This window comes from Calidris pugnax, unplaced genomic scaffold (genome assembly GCF_001431845.1).
Source record: "Calidris pugnax isolate Ruff unplaced genomic scaffold, ASM143184v1 scaffold19, whole genome shotgun sequence".
NCBI classification, from domain to species: Eukaryota; Metazoa; Chordata; class Aves; order Charadriiformes; family Scolopacidae; genus Calidris; species Calidris pugnax.
Genome location: NW_015090775.1, coordinates 186,141 through 207,689, shown reverse-complemented (window position 1 = coordinate 207,689; position 21,549 = coordinate 186,141). Strand labels below are relative to the sequence as shown.

The 21,549-nt window shown below is 42.0% G+C and overlaps 1 protein-coding gene across 1 annotated transcript in view; it reads left to right on the top strand.

Moving 5' to 3' along the window:
- GAD2 (glutamate decarboxylase 2) overlaps window positions 1-21,549 on the top strand; it is a 43,158-nt gene that overhangs the window by 10,350 nt on the left and 11,259 nt on the right. Inside the window, exons 7-11 of the mRNA XM_014946552.1 lie at window positions 1,527-1,642; window positions 12,312-12,391; window positions 16,080-16,134; window positions 18,126-18,242; window positions 19,354-19,418. Of these exons, the coding sequence (XP_014802038.1) occupies window positions 1,527-1,642; window positions 12,312-12,391; window positions 16,080-16,134; window positions 18,126-18,242; window positions 19,354-19,418 (433 nt within the window). The remainder of the gene's footprint in view (window positions 1-1,526; window positions 1,643-12,311; window positions 12,392-16,079; window positions 16,135-18,125; window positions 18,243-19,353; window positions 19,419-21,549) is intronic.

Sequence of the window (21,549 nt, the reverse complement as noted above, 5' to 3'; positions counted from 1 at the left end):
TTGGATTATACACAGGAGGGACAGTGAGGTCAGGGGAAGCCCAGAGCAGGGGCAGCCTCACTGCAAGAGGACAGCAAGGACACTGGCTAGATCTGAAGGGCATGGTTTCTGTGGGTTGTGGAACAGTGTATGTATCTCCAGTGGGATAAATACAAATCTTACACAAGTCAGAACGATGTTAAATTTGCCAGCATATATGCCCTGCTGGTGCAACATGTGTGGTGTCGCTGCTTTCAGCAGAGCTACCTTGATCTGCTTAAAGGGTGGATTTTATCTTGTCTCACTTGGGCTGTCCGAGAATTGGGTGTCTATCCTGGGCTAGTTACAGCAGCTCCCATGTATTGAAGGTAGAGGGGTAGGTACATTGGCAGGGCAGGTCATCCCACCTCCCACAGGCAGCTGCCATAGGACGAGCTGAACCGTCTTCTGGAAGTGCCCATCTTGTGCTCTTCACTCCATTTTTAGATGGATGAAGGTTGGGTTAGCTGAACTCTACCTCAGCTGCACTCTGACCTGCTCATTTAAAAGCCATGATCAATATACACCTTTGCTTTATATAAATGTATGTGCATAAACATCAATATATAATCAATCTGTATATATATATAGTGTATATATACAGGATAAACCTGATGGATTTTATGTGCACTTGTCTCTGTGTGTGTTTATGTGTGTACATATGTAAAAGTGCTCAGACTCTGCCTCAGGTTCTGCATTATATTCCCATAGTGCTCATGCAGCATTAATGTATAATCAAATATTGTTCGACTGTAGACACAGAGGCTCAGTTTGTAAAAATCTCAAAAGGGGAAAACAAAGTCCTCCGTTTTAATTTATGCATCAACAATTGAAATATGGGAACAGAATGCTGTTGATCAGTCATCTCATACCCATCTTGAAGAGGGTATTTTAAGTCAATGCATGCCAGAGATTTTAAGGCTAGTGTTAGGGACAGCTAATCTTTTCCCCTTGCTCCCATCAGAGGACAAATAAAAAGAAAAATATTTGTTAGTGGCTCTTATTCCTTTCTCTTCTTTCCCCCGACTCCAGTTACCCAGAAGATAGTGTCTGTTGGCACTCAGTGTATGGGTTTCCTCCCAGCCAGGGCATGACATACCACCCTAATTTGGGAGGGGAGAGCACAGATTAGGTTGCCCTTGGAAGCCACATAAGAAGTTGCCTTGTGGTGGCATCCGCTTGGGAGGTGGAACAGGGTGGGGTTATGTGTTGATGGCATATGGAAAGATAAGATTGGGGACTAAATGAGAAATGTTAACAAAAATGAGGATAAAGGGAAACCCCCATCACTTTTTGCAGCAGTACTTTTTTGCATAAATGTTATTTGGGTGTAGTAGATCCTGTTATTATACAACCCAGCTGTGAGGAACATGAGGAGGAAGAAGACTCTGCCATTAGGCAGAAATATTAGCATTAGAGTTAGAAAAACTATAGCAAGACTTGTCGTTTGTTCTGCAATAATATTACAATGCATAGAAAAAGTAACAGTATATTACTGTGGACTCCAGGTGGTGCCATATCTAACATGTATGCTATGTTGATTGCACGTTTCAAGATGTTCCCAGAAGTTAAAGAAAAAGGAATGGCAGCTATTCCCAGACTGGTTGCCTTCACATCAGAACATGTATGTGTTTCTGGTTTTTTTTCCTATCTGTTTACACCTACTTGTATGAATTTATGATGAAGAGGATAGATGAGGGGGAATTTGTAGCCGACTGTCTTCATTTCTGTTATTCCTTCACTGGGAATAAACAAATGGGAAGGGGCTGGCTTTTTGATGTATGGAGGGATGAGCTGTGCGGTTTTCTGTGGCTGAAGCCCAGAGAGAGCAGGCTCTACAGACCACTACCATTTATTTTTTTCTCACTTGTGTCTGTATAAATGTCGATGTGAGGGGAAAGGACCACATCAAATGATAAGAGCTCATCATCAGACTTCAGCACTCTCTGCCAGGAATGGCTTTTGTTTGGGTCACTGAGAGGGAACAGAAAATCACTTGGAGTCAAAATGTTTCTAGCTGAAACCACTCCTGCTGTTATTTAACAAGAGGGTGATAACATACATGAAGACAGTAGTGTGGAAATGCCGTGTGTGTGCAGCAGAGCAGCTGTGGTATATGGCGGGGAACGGGGCTTTGCTGTGGGTTTCTGTCTGTGAGCAAAAGCTTCAGCACACTGTGGTTCCTCACAGGCACCGATGGGGTCTGGCAGTGCAGGAGGTGAGGGGAGGTAGGCACAGGAGAAATCAGAGTGGTCCTCATAGGAGAAACGCGGAGTTTTTTGCTCTTTGAACAACCATTCAGATATCATATTTTGTTCTGTATTGTGGGGGAGGGTGGTATTTCAGCTTTATGGCCATTTAAAACTCCTTGCAGCTTATAGTGGAGAATGTGTGTGCAGGAGGAAGGGGGAGAGGAAGTGTTATATTCAGGAGGGTATGTGAGCTCTCTTTGGGCTCTGTGGTCCCCTTCTAAATTTCTCTCCAGCTGGAAAGGACTCTTTCGTGGCTGAGACTCAGCAGGACACCGTCCATGTTAGGGAACAGCATCCTCCTGGTTGCCTTTTTTGACTTATCAGATAATGTGTTTCCATTCTGTGCAAGTGTGAAGACCAAGGTGTCCTAAAAAACAGACAGAAATGTCTGGGGGGAAATCCCTCTGAGGATGCCTTTTGTGGCAATAGGATGAGATGCGATACACAACTGTGGGCTCCACGTTGCAGAATAATTGTCCCCAAAGCAGTCAAAGAGAAGGATATTCTACAAATGAGGAGCAACTCTCCAAAGTTGGCTGTACAGCTAGAGATGCATTATTCATTTGGAAGTTACAGACCTAATAAGTCTTGCAAATAAGATTCAGCATGATTATTTAAAATAACAAATCCTATTAATCATTGGAGAATTTCATTGTATTCATAGTGATGGAATGTTAAACAATGAAGCAAATTGTGCTATCAGTCTCAAAGTAATGAAATGAGCTTTAATAATTGTGTTTTCATGCCAGGAAAGAAGCAGTTCCCATAGTAAATGAAACATTCCAAAATCAAATATACTAGAGAATCCATGGAACAACATCTGAAATCCGTTGCATTTTAAAAGTATCTTGAAATTACAGTTTGGTCCCTTCCTCAATCAAGATTTTAATAAAATATGTAATGGCACATCTCCTAGGGAAGTTAAGAAACCACACTACGTGAAGACAGGAACCTTTAACCCTTAATTGCCCAAAGGATATGGAATCGGGGTTTAACCCTCAAAATAGCAGAGGCTGTTACAGGAATTGCAGAGGCCCAGACATACAGTTACTTTTTAGATAGTAAGTGTCATGCAGAACCTGAATAGACACTAATATATGAGAATATAATTTGTCTCATTTATCCTGTCATGCTGATCTTCTACTTACTTTTAGACTCCTCAGTTTGATTCCAGTTTCTCTCTGCCACAGTTGGATGCTCTTATAAGATGATGGCCATGGAACAAGCATAAGTATAAACAGGGTACTATCATTTTCACATGGTCTGCACGTGTGGCATGATAGTAAACAAAGCTTAAATTTATTGTATGTATTTAGAACCGTGGAGATTTTTGTCTCAAAATTTTCAGTCAGAAGCAAAGATTCCACTATCAGCAGTCTCAGACAAGAATTTCAGCATCACAGACCAGACCCTATTTTAATTTCTGCCAATCTGGAGCTTCCACTGCTATCAATGAATGAAGTTACACCACAATTGCCACAGTATTACTGTAATCAGAATCTGACCTCAGTCTGATGCCGTGATAGGTTCAGCTGCCAGTGGGGGAGAAGGGAAGGGAGAAGTAATTCACAGTCCCCAGGTAATTTCCTTCCTAATTTAGGAGTGCATCGTGTTCCTAAATTAGGAGCCTCACTCTCTGTATAACCAGTGAATAGAGGCACCTCTGGAGAGAAACTCGGAGCATCCGAATTAGGAACCCAAATACTCCTTCATTTAGATGTTCTGAATCACCTTTGGGAGGGGTTCACCTGCTTCTGTGCGTTGACCATACAGAGAGATCAGCTTCCTGACATACGCAACCTACATAGGTGCCTAGAATAGGTAATGAGACTGTCCTAACCATGCATGTTCCCTGTAAGCAGATACTCCCCGAGCTGTTCAGTGGGAGCATGACTTATTTCCCACTCTGCTTCTGCGTATTTCTTGTTTCACCAGTGATGGTGAAGTACACTGTAACTGCTTTGGTCTGTCTTGGCCCTGGTATAATTTTACTGAGATGTACTTGCACTTGGGACTTAGTTCAGTCCTCTCTATTCATCAGTGCATCATCGGTGGTTCTTTCATCTGCACTGGTGCAGGAGCAGAGTGATGTCCTTCAGGGCAGCTGTTCTGGACTGCACATGATGCAAGAGACTTTGACTCAGAGGGGTAAAAGTGATGGATGCTAGTTGTAAAAAGCTATTTTAGTGTATCGCTTCAAACATAATAAAAAATCTAAGTTGCAGGCCTCCTCCTATGTCCCATTGCACCAGCTTTAGGCTGCTGTGAGTGTTCAGCTGAGCACATTCCTATTTCAGTATGGAGAAAGCAGCTGAAAGGCAGAGCTGCCTTCTCAGAATACTTCAGTGGATCCATTTGTCTACAAAGCAAGTCCTGTTGAATTTTAACCCACTCCCTGTTGTGATTTTGACCTGGCCAACTCGCACTCTCTTAAACAGCATGCAACAGTAGCTGGAAGTGGCATGGAGCGGGGATCACCCTTAGCAGGTAGAAAGGACAAAGTCATCTTGTCCTGAGAAGGAAAGGGGTGCAGAAGGGAAGAGTTTAGATGTAGACAGCTAGTGGGGTTCAGGTTACAAAATAGCTTTTGGCCTCTTTGTAGTATAAAAATAGCTTAAGGGACTTGCAGCTTTTCCATGGACTTGATGTTTAATTAGTACGATGAGTACAGACTCAATCCATAGTTCAGAGAATGAAAAAAAAGCTGGGCATAATTGGAAAGACATAGAGATTTCTTCATCTCCTTTATTCTCCAGCCGAGGAGGACTATGCTCATGTAGTCCACATCAGCTTTCCTGGTTTACCACCCCTCTAGCAGCCCCCTAAGAAGAAACATCTTGTCAGGTGCTGACCAGGGGAATAGCCATACAACTCCTGTCATTGTTTTGGAAAAGAAAATGCAGAGTAAGAACTGGCAGGTGATTGAGTCTGATCTGACAGCAAGGGACCTCTGCACCCAGAGAGAGACCCAAGAGGACGTGGAGAGGCTCTCCCTGCCTCTGGCATCCCCCCATCTGCACGCTCTTGGGGTGAACTGCCTCCTGCCCAAGGCTTCACTGGCAGTGCAGCTCCAGCAGGCACTGATTGTGACAGGAGGGTCTGTTGGCTGCTCAGGTATAAGGTGTCAGCATTGTAGACAGCCGGACATAATGGGAGGGACCTCATCTTCTGGGGAAGCTCTGGGAGCGCCTGTGAGCTTGTCTGCCATGGTAGGGGAGCACCCTCACAGCAATAGCACATGCAGCATCCACACAGCAACGAGATCAGAGGCAGTTTGCCATCAATCACCACTTCAGCTTCTTGCATGCTGATTTCCCCACTACTTGCAGGGAATACAGCAAACTACAGCGGTAGCTGTGGGAGAAGAGTGGCTTTAGCAAAGTTTTTGACAGACCAGTTTCTGAAACCTAATATGGAGGTTCTTGGCGCTGAGGCGGAAGGAAATTAAAAAGTGACTTCTGTCTCAACACAGACAGCTTGATAGCCCTCCATTTCACACAGCCTACAGAAGATTCTGGGCTGTTTTCTGTGTTGAATGAAAAGCTGATCTCTAGTTCCCCCTCTTCCATGGCACATAGCATTGCCCTGTGGCCAGGCGACTTACAAGACAGTTTGAAGGACTGCCACCTGCAAGAAGCCATCCAGGGGGTGACCTCTCTGGTGGGTCTTCCAGGGAAGGACTCAAGGAGCCTGGAGATCATGTTTTCCATTTGGTAGCATGAATTACAAAGCCGTAAGTTAAACATCTGAGCGTATAGAGTAAGTAGCAAGTTGTTCTGTTTCCACCTAAGGAAACTAAAAATCAAACTAATAGATTCACACATTGGTCTTTCTTTGCATTGCCTAATGCGTAATAACTAGAAAAGTATTTTTTGGTGGTATTTAAAGCCACAAGGAAACAGTGAAAATTTGATCTTACTTGAGGAACAATTTAATTCAAGTAACACCATTCAAACCAAAGTAAAACCATTTTCCAGAAAAAAGTAGTGCTCTAGGGCAACCTGTCTCAAAGGAGACATTTGTCATTTATGTCTAATCCTTCATGTGGTCAATATTTTGTGACTTCTAGACTGCCATAGGATCCTCCTGAACTCAGTGCAAAATTTCTTATCCACAGTTAATTTCCACAGTTAATACTGCAAAACTACTCATACTGGAAAAAAGCAAGTTAGTCTTGCTGGTTTAGAAAAGCAGTATGAAGTTCTATTTTTCAAAAAACGCAAAAGATGGAAATATTAGTATGTTGTGCAGAAATGTTAATGTATTCATTTCTCTCCCAACATTAACAAACTGAATAGCAGCAGCTAAAGGAAACAGTAGCAAACATATATATCATTACAGTGTATTTAAAAATGTGATGGGACACAGTATACTCCTTTTGTGGATAATTGAAGGAAAAGCTATAGCTTACAATTAGATGTTAAAGCTAGGATTCATGTCAATTAACTTTAATCACCTAAAGTGTAAACATTTAATCTGAGTTTGTCTATACACTTTTTATAGCCAATAAAAAGAGCAGGATCTGCAGAAGACAGCTTATCTTAGTCTAAAATGAGTGCCAAAACTTCGGGAATGGGGCAAATTTTGGAAGTATCCTTTCTTCCCCACTATTGAGGAAGCCCAAACAACAAGCCTAGACCAGCCACACATTCTTAGGTGGTTAAAATTAAGAGAGAAGTAGCCCAGCCTACAGCTCCAGGCATGCCACATTGTTTAAAGCCCAGGAGAGGTGGAGAGGAAAGCATGTCCACCTCCTGTGCTGGTGTCTGCTGATGGATGAGGCTGGGGTCCAGGTCTGCTGGGCACCAGGCTGCCAGCAACCAAACCTGCAGGTCTCGGAGAGGTTTCAGCTGCCGGATGGCTCAGCTCGCACAGCATTTGGGAACTCGCTCCTGATGAGCTCCCTCCACAAAGCTTCTGCCACTCTGGATTTATTTGAGCAGGCAGCAACTGCAATCTGAAAAACCAGCCGTGGCCTTTGGGGCTCATGGCAGGAGGATGGTTCTTCCTGACAGCTTCAGCCATGACACAGTATAAGCAATTCATTTAGCAAGCTATAAAAATAGGAGCATCTGTAGACCGAAGCGCTGTTCATTTAAGATAACAATGCTGTATTTTTCAGCATCATAACATTTTTAATTATCTAATTCTTCCTTCTTCCAAAATACCTCTTTACTATTGCACCTGTAATAAATTGACAGTGTGTTTTTACTTTACAAAGCTAACTATTAAAAACTGGCTATCAGGCAAACAATCTTATTCCTAACAGCATTTGAAAATTTGGACAAAGGGAAGATCAAAATCACCATTTTTTTACCTAGCCAATAATATGCCTTTGTCGTTAATACTGATGAATATCCTATACCCTCTTCTTCACCACTGAATTTTAACCAGATCTTAGAGGCAGATTGAGGTTCATCTCTACTGGGGATGTGTTTGTACTCTTCCATGCACCCTTTTGCAGCACAAAGGAAGGGAGGGAGAAAGCCGCAGTGACAGCCCACTCCCAACCACGTGTCCTCCTGTCTCTGGCAAGCAGAGGACATTGGTGAAGCTTTGGATGTGCCAGCTTCTCCTAGCCTGGTTTTTCCTGGAGGACTGGCATCAGGCAGTCTGCCTTGTTCTCCGTTTTTGACCCTGGTTCTCCCACCATAAGACTTCAGATCTGTGCAACTCCTACATGACTGTGTCATCAAAGATGGTGTTCGAGCTCATTTCCTTGCATGGCTGAACAGTCTGTAGCCCTCATATTCCAAAAGGGGTCACAATTCATGTCCTTCTTCCCTGTTAGCACAGCTGAATCTGTCAGTAGTTCTGTCTAACCAGGCTTATTTCTACAATTCCTTCTCTTTGACCTTTATATTTTTCTATATTTACCTTTGTATTACACAGGCAACCAAATTTTCAGTACCATCCCAGGAATATTAAAATGAAGTTTAATATTTATCATCATTAGGAAAGTTTTCTTTGCTCTCGAAACTGTATTTTTTCCATTTTCACTTTCATCCTGGCTCTTTCGGAGCCCTTCGGGCAGTTTAGTAATTCCTCTGATGTTACCCAGAGACACAAAACCATAACAGCAGTCATAGATCTGTGACTGTATACACAGATTGAGCAATTTCATATTCAAAGTTTGTTTAGAAATTGTAATTGCATTTGCCCTTCTGTGCACAGAATTCAGTCTTTCTTCCCAATTTATCCCTAAGCCTGTTTTGGTTCCTGACTGCTGAATTCCCTTCCGTCTGTAAAAAGCCTTCAGGCAACCAAGCTATCAGCACTACATTCATTTTTTTTCCCCCAATGCTGTTTTAGCAGTGCCATGAGACTTCTCAATGAGGCAGCTGAGCTTGGCCATATTCCAGTGGATGCCTTTGAGCACATGGGCTTAATTTTCTTCCTCATAGTAAAGCATTCAAATCTGTATTTTCTTTTTTTAAGGCACTTTGAATAGTTCTATTTTCTATTAGAAAAAGGAATTGCAGTAGTAAATCTATTTTAACTAGTATAGAATAAGGAGCGATATTAATAATTGTTATGTCATTGGCTCAAAACCCAGTGAAGTATATCTGTGACTCTTCCCTCCTACATCTCTACCAGTATTTATATGTTACACTACCCAGTATGTGCACAACAGCTTGTGTAACATGCGAATAAAAAACAGAATGATTTTTTTTCAAGTATGTGCATTCAGTTCTAGCTTCACATAGCGTATAAATGAACTGTCATTATGCTGGCAATATTCTAGCCTTGGTTCAATTTTTGCAAAGTTCAAAGATACCTTCCTGAATTTGGGAATTTTTATAAGCCTCCTGATGGCCTCTTCTGCTCCTTGCTCTCATAATGTTGCATTGCTGCACCATGGGGCTGAGGGAAACCCCCAAGGCTGGGAAGAGACTAAAGTATCTTCCATGTATAGGGGTTTGTGACACAGTCCAAGTCTTAATCTATAGTGCATTTTTACTCGGGAAGAGTGCACTGGATAATCTGATGAAGCTCATGGAAATGTAGTTGTTCAGAAATTCAGTCTCAGGAAATAAAGAACGTGCCATGAAAAATATCAGTGTGTGTTATAGTTTGAGAAAACCCATAACAATCTATTGTCGTTTAGACAATTATTCTATCACCTGATGACAACTCCCCACCCAGAAAGGGGAATCAGGGAACACAAAGAAACATAAGGGTTGAAATATAAATAGATTTAATAGACTAAGACTAAATAATTAACAATAATACTAGAGAACCAGTATTAATCCCGATACTGATATAAGATGTACAAGAATTATACTCAGCCAATTCTATCAGTAGGAAGCTGTGCACTCCCAGCAGGGACAGCAAATGGCGGACACTGCCAGCGCAATGGCCTCAAGAAGAAGGGAAGGCCTCAGGGGTCCGACACCGGGGCAAGGAGTTGTCTGGACTGTCGCATTAAGGGAGAGAGAGCTACGCAGCAAACTTTTCTAATTTATATTGAATGTATCATTCATGGTATGAAATAATCCTGTTGGCCAGCCTGGGTCAAACACCCAGGCCTTGCTCCTCCTTGTCCCTGCACCTGGCAAGGCTTGAAAACACTTAAGATCTTGAATCCCACAGAGCCTAGCTGGCTATAAAGTAAATATTTTCACAAGTTCAGATACTAGAGTCTTCTAAAAGTGCAATTTTCCCCAGCATTAGAAGAAAAGTTAGTCCTGTGTCTCTCAACCCAAGACAGCATGATGCTGAGTAGGCCCATGATGATCAATGTGTAAATACTTCCTAGTACCTTGTGACTCTGGCTAGAAAAACAGCAGGGCAAACTCCCTGTCGAATATGAGCATACCACTAGCCTGTGGTTTTAACAAGCTGGACAATAACAGTGTGTTAAAATAACAGTCTACCAGTTTCCAGAGTAATGGTGCCTGCGGGTGCTGTACGCTTCCCATTCAGAGGTAGCAGATACCACAGGGCTTGATCTGCAGGGAAGGGGTGGAAATGTCACCTGATGTTATTCGGCACTCACTCCAAACCAGCAACCCTCATACTGGATAAATCCTTCCCTGGAGGTGCCTGTTTTCCTCCAGAATGCAGAGGGAGCTTATTTGATGCCTAAAGCCTGATTAGAGTAGATGCAATGAACCCAGTCTAGTTCAGCAAAACACAGAAGTACAGGCACAAGTTCTTCATTGCTCCTCTAAACGCGTGGGTATATGTTTCATTTGATCGTCAACTCGTGCAAAAGTCAGTCTGACATGCATGTTTGCATTTCAGAACGTGCTTGGTTCAGGGGCTTAGGGTGGTTTGCTGTACTAGGGCCTTGAAAGCTGATTTTAAGTCTAGCAACAGGGTGACTGGCTGCTCAATGCACTTTGTTGGAGTACTGCAGCCATGCCCCATGGGGGGAGGCTATATCAACCCACTGCCTTAAAAAAAAATCAGGAGTACTGCAGCCATGCCCCATGGGGGGAGACTATATCAACTCACTGCCTTAAAAAAAAATCAATATGTAGTATAAAAATGCCATTTACCTGAAGTGTTTTCAAATTGTCCATGTGCCATCAGTGAATCATGGCTCAAGAGCAATCTGAACTTCTTCAAAATGTCTGAATATTGAAAAAGTCAATGTCAACTTGAAGCATTTCAGCCAAAATGGTGAGATACAGCCATATGAAAAAAGGATTTTGGGGTGGAAATGCTTGTGCAGCCTTAACCACAGCAGTCAGGACTGAATGAAAACTACTCCCTGAGCAATTTTTAAAACACAAGGTGCTTTTTTTTTCACTTGTTAAGTTGAACGTACGTGTTGCAGTTCTACTCTTCTTTTTCTCTCTTTCATAAAGTTGGTTTAGAATTGATTTTCATTTCTTAAAGTGGTCATCCTGTACAGAGCCCTTTAGTGTGCAGTGAAATCCCACTGACTTTGTGGCCTTTAAGTGGAGCAGACGTGTGTAGCCATCATGTCCACCACTTTCCCTACAGCTCTCTGCTGCCTGCACTACCACTGAAGCCAAACACCCCCCTGACAAAGCAGTAGTGTTCACTTCTCTGCTCTGTGGTCTTCTGCAGACTGAACGTCTTCCTTTCTTCTTTAACAACTGAAGCCAAACACCCCCCTGACAAAGCAGTAGTGTTCACTTCTCTGCTCTGTGGTCTTCTGCAGAATCTTCCTTTCTTCTTTAACGTCATGGACACCTGAAAAACCCTGTTAGATTTGAATTTTCTCAATCTTTTTTATAGTGTTACATCCTAAGCTAATGGTACTGTGGTATACATAAAGAATTTCTGTTTTTTTAAAGTTTAATAATCTGTAGTTAAAATTACTTTGGGCAATACTGTTATAGCTGGGTTTGAGTTAATACAAAATCAGATTCTTGGTGGTATTATTTGATATAAAACTATTTTATTATCATAATCACTAGGATTTAAATTAGAATTATAAACCAACACTGGCTCAGGAGTTAAGTCCTATGAGCTAGAGAAAATGAGGCTGACTTGCTCTCCAGTATATGACTTCCACATTTTATTCTGTACACACAGATTAACTACTAGTCTTACTAATAGCCCAGTTTTGATTTTAAACTGCAGTAATATTTATTACTGGGAGTTATTAACAGCTTTCACTGGCATGAGATCACAATTAGGCTTCCTATCCTGATTTCTCTCAGTATATTATTTGCCCAGAAGTTACATAGCAGAAGTACATCACTCTGGATGCCACAAACTAAATGAATTCTCTAGGGGAGAATTTTTTGTTTCAGTAAATCAAGTTCATAGCTAAATCCGTACAAGCAATAGAAGCTGCAGGTATACATCAAGGACAAAATTTGGGTCCATCATCAGCCACGGTTGTGTATTTAATGATTCAGGAGTAAATCCAGATTAGGGTAATTGTTTCTCTAACTGCCTATAGTGACCTGATATGCAGCCTCAAATTACAGTGATCAGTTTCCAAAAAGTCTGTGAATAGAATTACTGCCTATGTGGGACTACTTGCTGAAGAGCTTGCAAGAGAGTAGTGTTTTATATTACATTGGATAAGAAATAATAATAAATGTATTTTTTCAGAGTCACTTTTCTGTGAAGAAAGGAGCTGCAGCCTTGGGTATTGGTACAGATAGTGTGATTCTGATTAGATGTGATGAAAGGTAAGTAAAGATGCCAAATACAGCTCTTTTTATTGGTACATAAAGAGGATCATCAGGGGCTCAGCTCAGAGAGAGCATATAGGATGCAGTCAACAGTTGGTGTAATTCATCGTAGTGCTCTCATTTCCAGCAACTTTACATTAATGTATCCCACTTGAGGAACTGGCTCTGTCAGTAGCTTCTTTACGAGTCAGTTTTTGGAGCTCATAAAAGGTCTTAAAGTTCCCTTCCTCAGGGTTTTCTAATAATTATTCTTCTTTCATCCTGAAGTGAAACAAACTATTGACCTAATAATCATTCTTTCTGTGTTCTGCTAAGAAATGAGAGAAGAAGCTTGTGCTGATCAAAATGGAACATTTCAATACTCTCACAGTTTGATCCATTAAAATGAGCTGAAGTGGGCCATTTAAAAGAATAAAATATTGAGGCATATTTGCTAATGTAATTCTGTTACTTTATGCCCCCACCATCCTTCTCATATTGTCTACATTCCCACAGTGGCCTTGATGGGGACACTCTTGCAATGGGGTGTGCAGAGAAGGGTCTTGGCAGCATCATGGGCAGCATAGGCCAAGGAGGGAGATGGCCCATGGAAAGGAGGAGCACAGCAGACACCTAACCTACAAGTCCCATAGGCACCACAAAACCAGCAGTAGATAACATTGTTCAACTTGCCCAGCTAAAAGATTTTGATTCTCTGTGAAAACCAATTTGGAGAAAAAGAAAGATATATTAACAAAATCAACATGTTCTGATGAAGATTTTAAATTTTAGGAGAAAAAAAACTTTTTATGGGACAAAAATTAATAGAACAGTCCTTATTGATTCTACGGGGAATCTTTTTGACCGAAAATGCTCTTACTATGAGTCCCAAATATGAGATTGTTATAAGGTATGGAATTATTTATGGCTGTAGCATAAATGGAAGGTTTTACTGCTATCAAAATAATCTGCTCCCACATTAAAAGAAGAGCACCAACTAAGCAATTTACTGTGCTAATCATGGTGCCTGCATATTGACTTATGGACTTATTTTCTCTTTATTAACAAAAGACTAAGCACTCTTTGAAGGGGAATTAATGACAACATCAACACAACCAACACACATCAAATTAAGCTTCCAGTTGTTTCTATTCACTAAAGACAGATGTGGATCAATGAAGTCATGTCTTCCTTTCTTCTTGGGCAAATGCAGCATGGAAACATGAAGACCACAATGCTTACCCTACCCACCCTGAAGTGAACAGCAGGATTACTGCATGTCTCACCAAATCCCAGCAGATGCCACCAGGACAAAGCATAATGTTTGCACAGGAGGTGGGCTGGTGTGGTGGAGAGGACCCTTTGTGAAGATGTGGACCTGTGAGAGTATGAGGGAGCACCACAAGGTGTTTTTGATGTTTCCAGCATGGCCGAACACACTTCTTGGTGGCTCCTCTCTTCCCCACCCTGACCCATGCCTGCCAAGTTTGCCTGGTTTTGCGGCATCATGGGACTGTGAAATGTGTGGTGAATTTCAAGCCAGGAGAACTTATAGAAAATCGTGTTGTTGGTCATGCTCGAGACTGGATGACCATACATTTCCATTGCCTCTTTTACTACCACACAGACATATTGGTAGCAGTAGTGTGTTACCTGTAGATTTGGGGTCGTAACACTTCAGTCTGGTGTCACATCAGGGAAGACTGCATACAGATGTGGGTAATACAAGAAGACTGACACTAACCCTCATTCCATCCTCAGTGTCCTTTTGCTGCTGAGTCTCTTCCACCTCCTCCAGTAGCCCTCCTGCCTCTGATGCTGCCCAGCACATCTCATGTAACCACATTATCCAAGTGAGATTTGTCTAAGGAGAAGCCTGTTGTTTTGCAATGCATTTTAAACGTTGCAGGTCATCAGAGGTGGTAGCACATGAAGATGCTGTGCAAGTAAGCAATGGCTTGTTTGCTAGATTTGGAGCAGGGTGGTGTGTGCTCCAGCATGTGTTTGGACTATACTGAAAGCCAGCCTGCTGCTTGGTCCTTGCTGGAGGTTGGGATTGCACTCTCTTGGCCATGAATTCCTGCACACACTCAACATGGCCAAGGACTGCACAGTCACTTGTCTTGGAAAAAAATGTTTGCAGTGAAGGGATCTGCCCAGCTTTGTGTGTGTTTCTGTGCACGAGCTCAACAAATCAGAAACTCTTAAAAGACCAACATCTGTACTGTGTTTGAAGGAAGAACTCATTGCCTTTCTTTGGCATGCTTTTCTGTTCTTTATTCCTCTAATGATCCAAGAAATAGTTTTTGAAGAGAAGACAACTACATCTCTTCTCTGAACACGTACATGTAACTGCTGAGAATTCACAATGAGTTGAATACTCTTTAGATTTTGAACTTCTGCAAGAAAAATCGGGGATAATTTTTAGACTCAGTAGAGCTTTTTCTTTTCAGTTATTTTAGTGTTTTGAATAAGTAAAATGCAGGACAGATTTTGAAAAAACTCAGCAGTACAAGCCCATTTCTGCTGAAATACTGACTGTCTTATTGTTAACTGTGTAAGGATAAAAACTTGAAAAGCCTAGCAGTATCTTATTACAAGAAGTTACTACTTTTTTTTTTAATGTACGTTCATCTAAATGCCATGAAAACACTTTATATGCAAAATCCAAACTAAAACTAATGGTTTTATTTGTTTCCCTGAAACTACTATTTTGAGCTTTAGTACAGGTTGTTCTTTTTTCCAGCAACAGGAAGTGAGTGCTTAGTGAAAGAAAAAATATGTCCAACTGTACGGAGAACTGAGAAGGTCTTAAAAAAAATACTAATCTAAATGGACAACATTCAAAGCCAGTGAAGGCTTTATTCCTGCGATGTGGGGAGCTGTCATGTTTGTATTGCTGTTATGCATACTGTCTCAGGTAGTCTTGCTTGTGGCTAAAGCAAAGTAAACCTTAACCTCGATATTCAGTATCAGCACTGTTTTATATTGTGCCTAATTAATTTGCAGGATTTCAAAAATTAGCCTTCAAGCCTTATAACACTGAGTCTGAAACTCAGGCAAAAGGTTCATACTACAGGCGTTGCAAACACAATATACAGTCAATACAAAGGGCCTGACAGTGTATTTAATGAATCCAGACTGGTAACCACTTCTCGTATCCCACTTCAAGCAAATGCGAACATGTAATGCACCAAACCGTGAAATAGTTGCTGTGAAATGAGTTCATCCCTCAGATGGAAACACGGAGACAATAGCTTAGACCAGAGCTGAGTCGTGCTGCTGAAAGCCACGCAGCTCAGCTGGCATTTTCTGTGCCTGCTGAAAATGGACCATGGGGTTTGACACCCAGTGAGCTGCTTGGGACCCTGGGCTGAGCCTCCCTCAGGGAGTCTGGAGCATATTCCCAGGGCTGTAACATCAAACAGGACCAGGAGGCTCCATGGAGCAGCATCAGTCTTTAATGGGGGTGGCCATGAGATAACTTCTCTCAGTTATCATTATCATATTGATGCAAACTGGTTGACAAAATATTTAGGGTAAAAACTCAGACTAATGGTCAAAGTCTTTTTGTGCTCTTCAATGCTGAGTAAGCCTTGGACAAAAAAATAACTTTGTTCATTACTTGGGTTTCCTGTGAAAGAAGTAACAGCAAAGGCTGATTTCAAGATCAAATTTCTGACATCATAACTCTTTTTTGCTCCAGAGGGAAAATGATCCCATCAGACCTTGAAAGAAGAATTCTTGAAGCCAAACAAAAAGTAAGTTTACTAGCTTTTCTGCTTCCAAAACAGAGAAAAAAAAAAAAACCACCCCCAGAATGATACAGCTGGTTGGCTTGCTTTCCTTGGTAAAACAATACAGGCTTGCCCATTAAGTTTTGATTTATTTCTCAAAAACGTAGACTGGCAATTAGTGAGGCAAGAGTTGCTGCCAAAATAGGTTTAGAGCTACTTTATAATCTCCATGAGCTATTTGGCTTTTTTTTTCTTTTTTTTAAAGTATTTTCTACATAACGTCCTCCTTTCTTGTATTACCAGCCTATGGTGCAGTTTCTCAGCTGAATATTGACAAAAACAGAGTAATCATTTGGGGAATTTTTATATATTTTAATTTATTTAAAATATTCCTCATAGACTTACCAAATCAATGGAAGATAAACTAAAATCCATACATCTTTAAAAATGCACTGCTTTTGTATGTGTTCATTAGCAGAAGCTAGAATTAAAACATCAGATTTAAAGTATGCAAGAAACTCAGCCCTGTGCCTTCAACAACATTTATGTAAATAGTCATTAGACATACAGCATTCAAAGCTCATTAATAACACAAATCTTCATTAAAAGCTCACTTTTTCTAAGAAAAGCAATACAGTAGATAAAAAGTAAGGCAAAATGACAATAGAGTGCCACTCAAACCTCCTGACCGTTGCAGAAGGAAGCTTAGACCTTTTTGGTAGTTGAAACCCCAGTTGTGCAAAAAACATAGCTACTGTTTACCTTTGTTGCTCTGGGAACTGCTTATGAAATCAACAGAGCTACAAATGAATTTAGAATTAAACACTGCTATTAATTATGGCAGACCCAAGACCCCATCGTGCAAAAGCCGCATGACGACAGCGAGTGCCCCTCTGTGAGGCACAGCATTTAGCAGAGGGAAGCCAAGAGGTGGTCCCTGGCATCCATCCATGGAGGTTGCTGTCTCCCTGCTCTGCAGGAGGGATAGGGCTGGAGGGGAGTCCCACACCTCCCCTGTGCACTGCCCCCAGGAGACACCCCCAGACAAGATGCTCCCACCGAGGACTGGGGCACCACACAATCAGACACTCGATGGATGATTATAGTACAGCCCAGGGCACAGTCCACCTCTTTCTTTTCTCTGCACTGGTGAGGCCACAACTGGAATACTGCCTCCAGTTCTGGGCTCCCCAGTTCAAGACAGACAGGGAACTACTGGAGAGAGTACAGCGTAGGGCAAGTAAGATGATTAAGGAATTGGAGCATCTCCCTTACGAGGAAAGGCTCAAAGAGCTGGGGCTCTTTAGACTGGAGAAGAGGTGGCTGAGGGGAGACCTCATCTATGTTTACAAGTATCTAAAGGGTGGGTTGAAGGATGATGGAGCTGGACTCTTTTCAGTGGTTTCCAGTGATAGGATGAGGGGCAATGGGCACAAGGTGGATAACATAGGAAGTTCCATTCAAATACGAGGAAAAACTTCTTTCCGGTGAGGGTGGCAGAGCCCTGGGACAGGCTGCCCAGGGAGGGTGTGGAGTCCCCTTCTCTGGAGATCTTCAAGACCTGCCTGGATGCTCCTGAGTGATGTGCTCTGGGCAACCCTGCTTTGGCAGGGGAGTTGGACTAGATGATCTCTAGAGGTCCCTTCCAACTCTGAGAATTTCGTGATTCCATAATTCTTGCACTGTGGTGCCTGAATGGGTTTTTTTTTATGCGACATCGTGAAGATCAGACCTTTTTGTTTCAGGCAGGTGGCGTGGACCAGAATTGTTCTTTTGATCCCTTACCTGCCTCATGCATCCTGATAAATGGAGGATGCTGGTTTGGAAGTTTGCTGCCACCTTAAGGTAGAAAGAATAACATCACCCGCGTCTGAACTTGCAGAAAATCAGTGTAAGGTCGCAGGGATGTCCTCTAGGAGACACTTGTGGGCTCACTGTGGAGGCAGCACAAGAGGATTTGGGGCTGAGGAGGCTGCAGCACTCTGACCTTGCCAAATGCCTCTGCTGTCTTGCAGGGATTCGTTCCTTTTCTGGTGAGTGCCACAGCTGGGACAACAGTGTACGGGGCGTTTGATCCTCTGATAGCTATCGCAGACATCTGCAAGAAGTACAAAATCTGGATGCACGTGGATGTAAGTATCACCTTTTGTGGGGGGCCTGGATTACAAGGTGTATTAGCATTAATTTATTCATTTTGAACCGTGTCATCTTGTACAAAACTCATTGTGTTTGATTCCTGTAATTAAGTCCAACATCTAAGCACTGACTTCCCAGCCCTTTGAAAGGCTCAGGTCAGGGGGACATTTTAGGAGCTGTGACTGTGTGGTACTTTTAGCAACTGGGACACTTAAAATGACCTAGTTTGAGTGCTTTTGGCCTTCAGCTTTATCTCTAAATGCTGTTAGTACAAGAAATACATAAGAACCATACTGAGCACTGGCTCAGTTTCTGCAGCAGCTGCAAAATAAATATATAAGGAAAATGCTACATTTGTTGGGAATAAAGCACTGTAAATTGCTGAGCAGGTTAATGCAAATGCTAGAGAAATTTATCAGATTGGCTACTTAGCTCTATCTGGGCTCTTGCCAATAAATCTTTCTGAAGGATCATCTTTCAGCCCTAGAATAGCTTTTGTGTCATTTTTGCAAATCCTTTCTCCGAAAAGGCTCAGTAATTGAATTTCCGTAGGTCTGGGTATCTTGCTTTTGGATTACTGTGTCAGTCAAAATCAGTCCAATTCAGAGGAAGAATTCATATTTACTTTAACCTACTTCTCAGCCAGATGAAGTGCCTGCTTGGCCCAGATGTCTGTAAGTGAAGGCAAGTGAGTAGGGGGCAAGCAGTAGTGGTCTGGAATGTGATGAAAACTCACCAGAGTGGTCTGGTTTGTTGTCATCACTTGGTCACTGAAAGAGAAAAGGCAGGTTACCCAGGAGCAGCTCTGCAGGTCATTAATTGCAGCGTGGGGCAGCCCAGCGTGTCAGTGTCAGAGGAGGTGGCAAGGGAGGGCTTAGCAGACGATGAGGGTGGGCACTCAGATCATGGGCTATAAACCACTGCTTCCAGGCTTTTGGAAGAAAATTGTTAGCACAGCTAATGCTTCAGGCCCCATCTGCCTGGTCATTTTGGAATGTGTCACATCAGCAGGAAAAAAGAAAGGGCCCCAAACTGATGTGAAGGCACAGATGTCATTGTGGAGAAACGCAGAGTTCTCTTACTAAGATAATGTGTCTTACCTTCTAGGGAGCATGGGGTGGTGGGCTCCTGATGTCAAGAAAACACAAATGGAAGTTAAACGGTGTTGAAAGGTAAGATTTATTAATGGTAACTAAACACATTTATTAAATGCATTTTAACACACTTGTGATACGATAGCAATGGCTACAAATAAAAATCAATGTTATTCCCAACATACAATAAGAAGAAATCATGTAAACTGTCCTTCCAGTTGAAATAACATTGCTAAGTGCCTTTGTTCTGTGTGTCACTTTGTATTGTAGTACAGACAACAGACATTTCTTGTCTGCGTTTTCATTCCTTCCAGCATACATTTGCAGCTCCAGGGTGGTTTCTGCAGCATCCTCTGATACAGTGTCCAATGTGGATTAGCAATTGCATTTCTCTGAGAAATTAATCTTGGAGGTCTTTCGTTCTAAAGTCTTAAGTATTAAAGGGTTTTATTAAGTGAGTATTAAAGGTGGATGCCCCTGCAGTTTGGAGAGGTGTCCTGGCAGTCACTGACCACTGCTCTGTCACTTCTGGAGAGAACATCCCTCTCCAGGCCGTGTTAGTGACTGCTCAGTAAATCTGTGCTTAAATACACAGTTGTGGGCATGAGCTCATGAACATTGGACATACACACAGATGAATATAAGTGGTGCCAGTCCAGTTCAGAGTCTGGAAAGACTGAACTTTACCTTACAAACAGCTGCTTATTCAGAAACTTTTGCCAAGGAACTCCTTGCCATGGGATGTTATTTGCATTCAAGGGAAGACAGACAAAAACTATTTGGGATTCTGTGAACCCTAAGTGACTCGGTGCTCAAAGAGTATATGGAGGAAGGTTGTATATGCTTGCCCTGTTTCGTCTTCTTCCAAGGCACCTATTTAGGACACTGGCTAGAGGCAGTACACTGGGATAGATGGAGTCACTCTCACATTCATGTGTTTTCTGAAGCTCACCCTGTTCAAGAGTAGATTATTACTCCTGCCTTTTTTATCTCTAAACCGAATTGCTGTTCCTCGCCAATTAAAATTACAAACAACTTCCTCATCCTGTTCCTGAAGATTAGGAGGATACCTTGATGATTCACTTTTTTTTTCTCATGCATCTCACATGCAAAATTTGGAAAGCAGCCAATAGTTCTATGAGTTTGATTTAGTTAAGACTGCCTTCAGCACTCCAACATACATATTGTGCATTAAAAGGACGTACATCCAAATACCTAGCAAGTTAGAAAAATCTACCCAGTTGCCGGTGAGGACAGAGTATGAAAAAAGTTTGCCTCCCAAATTGCTGTCCAGATTCTGCTGGAATAAGAAGTTCAGGTTGAATCTATATTGGAGAATTTTCCAAATAATGTGCTTTAGATCCAGAACTCCACTGGATTTTATCTAGTGTTTTGATAAGCATCATCTCCTTATGTTTGGCAATGAAGTAATGACATTTTTCATTTCCAGTGCTGTTCTACTGCTTGATGGACACAGCAGCTCATTACAGTTTGTCCATATCTCAAATATGGCACCATAGAGCAGACTTACTAGACCCAACTTTTATGGACATTCTTGTTTTATGGTAGATACTCAAGTACAGCACAGTCATTACAGATCTGGATAGAAGAGAACTGGAGCTGGTACTCATGTTTGATAGGGGAGATACAAGGAGGGAGCATTAAATGGAGCCCTTTGTGCTCCGAGTCCTTCCATCCTCCTGGTTAACAGGCAGTCCAGCAAAAATAGTCCTGTCAAAGGCAGGAAGAGTTGCAGGACCATCTTTACCATGCTCTCCGGTCCCCACATGGCAGATTTTAAGCTGCTCTGAGGCACCCTGAAGGAAGCATGTCCCCTGGTGTCTGGAGCAAATCGGTCTGGCCACCGTCAGGAGTTTTGGTCTGGTGTCAGTCTCCCAGAGGCTCAGGGAGGGGGTGGCAGCTGTGTGAGAAAAGCGTGTTTGTAGCTGAATGAGCACTCCCATACAGGGTCTGGGCATCCTTTCCAGAGCTGCTGCTGGTCGGAGAATGCACCTCTGTGTGTTTTTAATGATGGTTGAGGACCAGATTCTACCAGTTGTGAATCTCTCCTGACATCCATTTGGAATCTCTAAAGGAAAACTTTTCCTTTTTTTTTTTTTTTTTTTTTTTTTTTTTTTTTTTCTCCACCCCAAAAAAATACAAAAAAAAAAAAAAAAAAAAAAAAAGTTCTAGGAAAAATATTAAACCC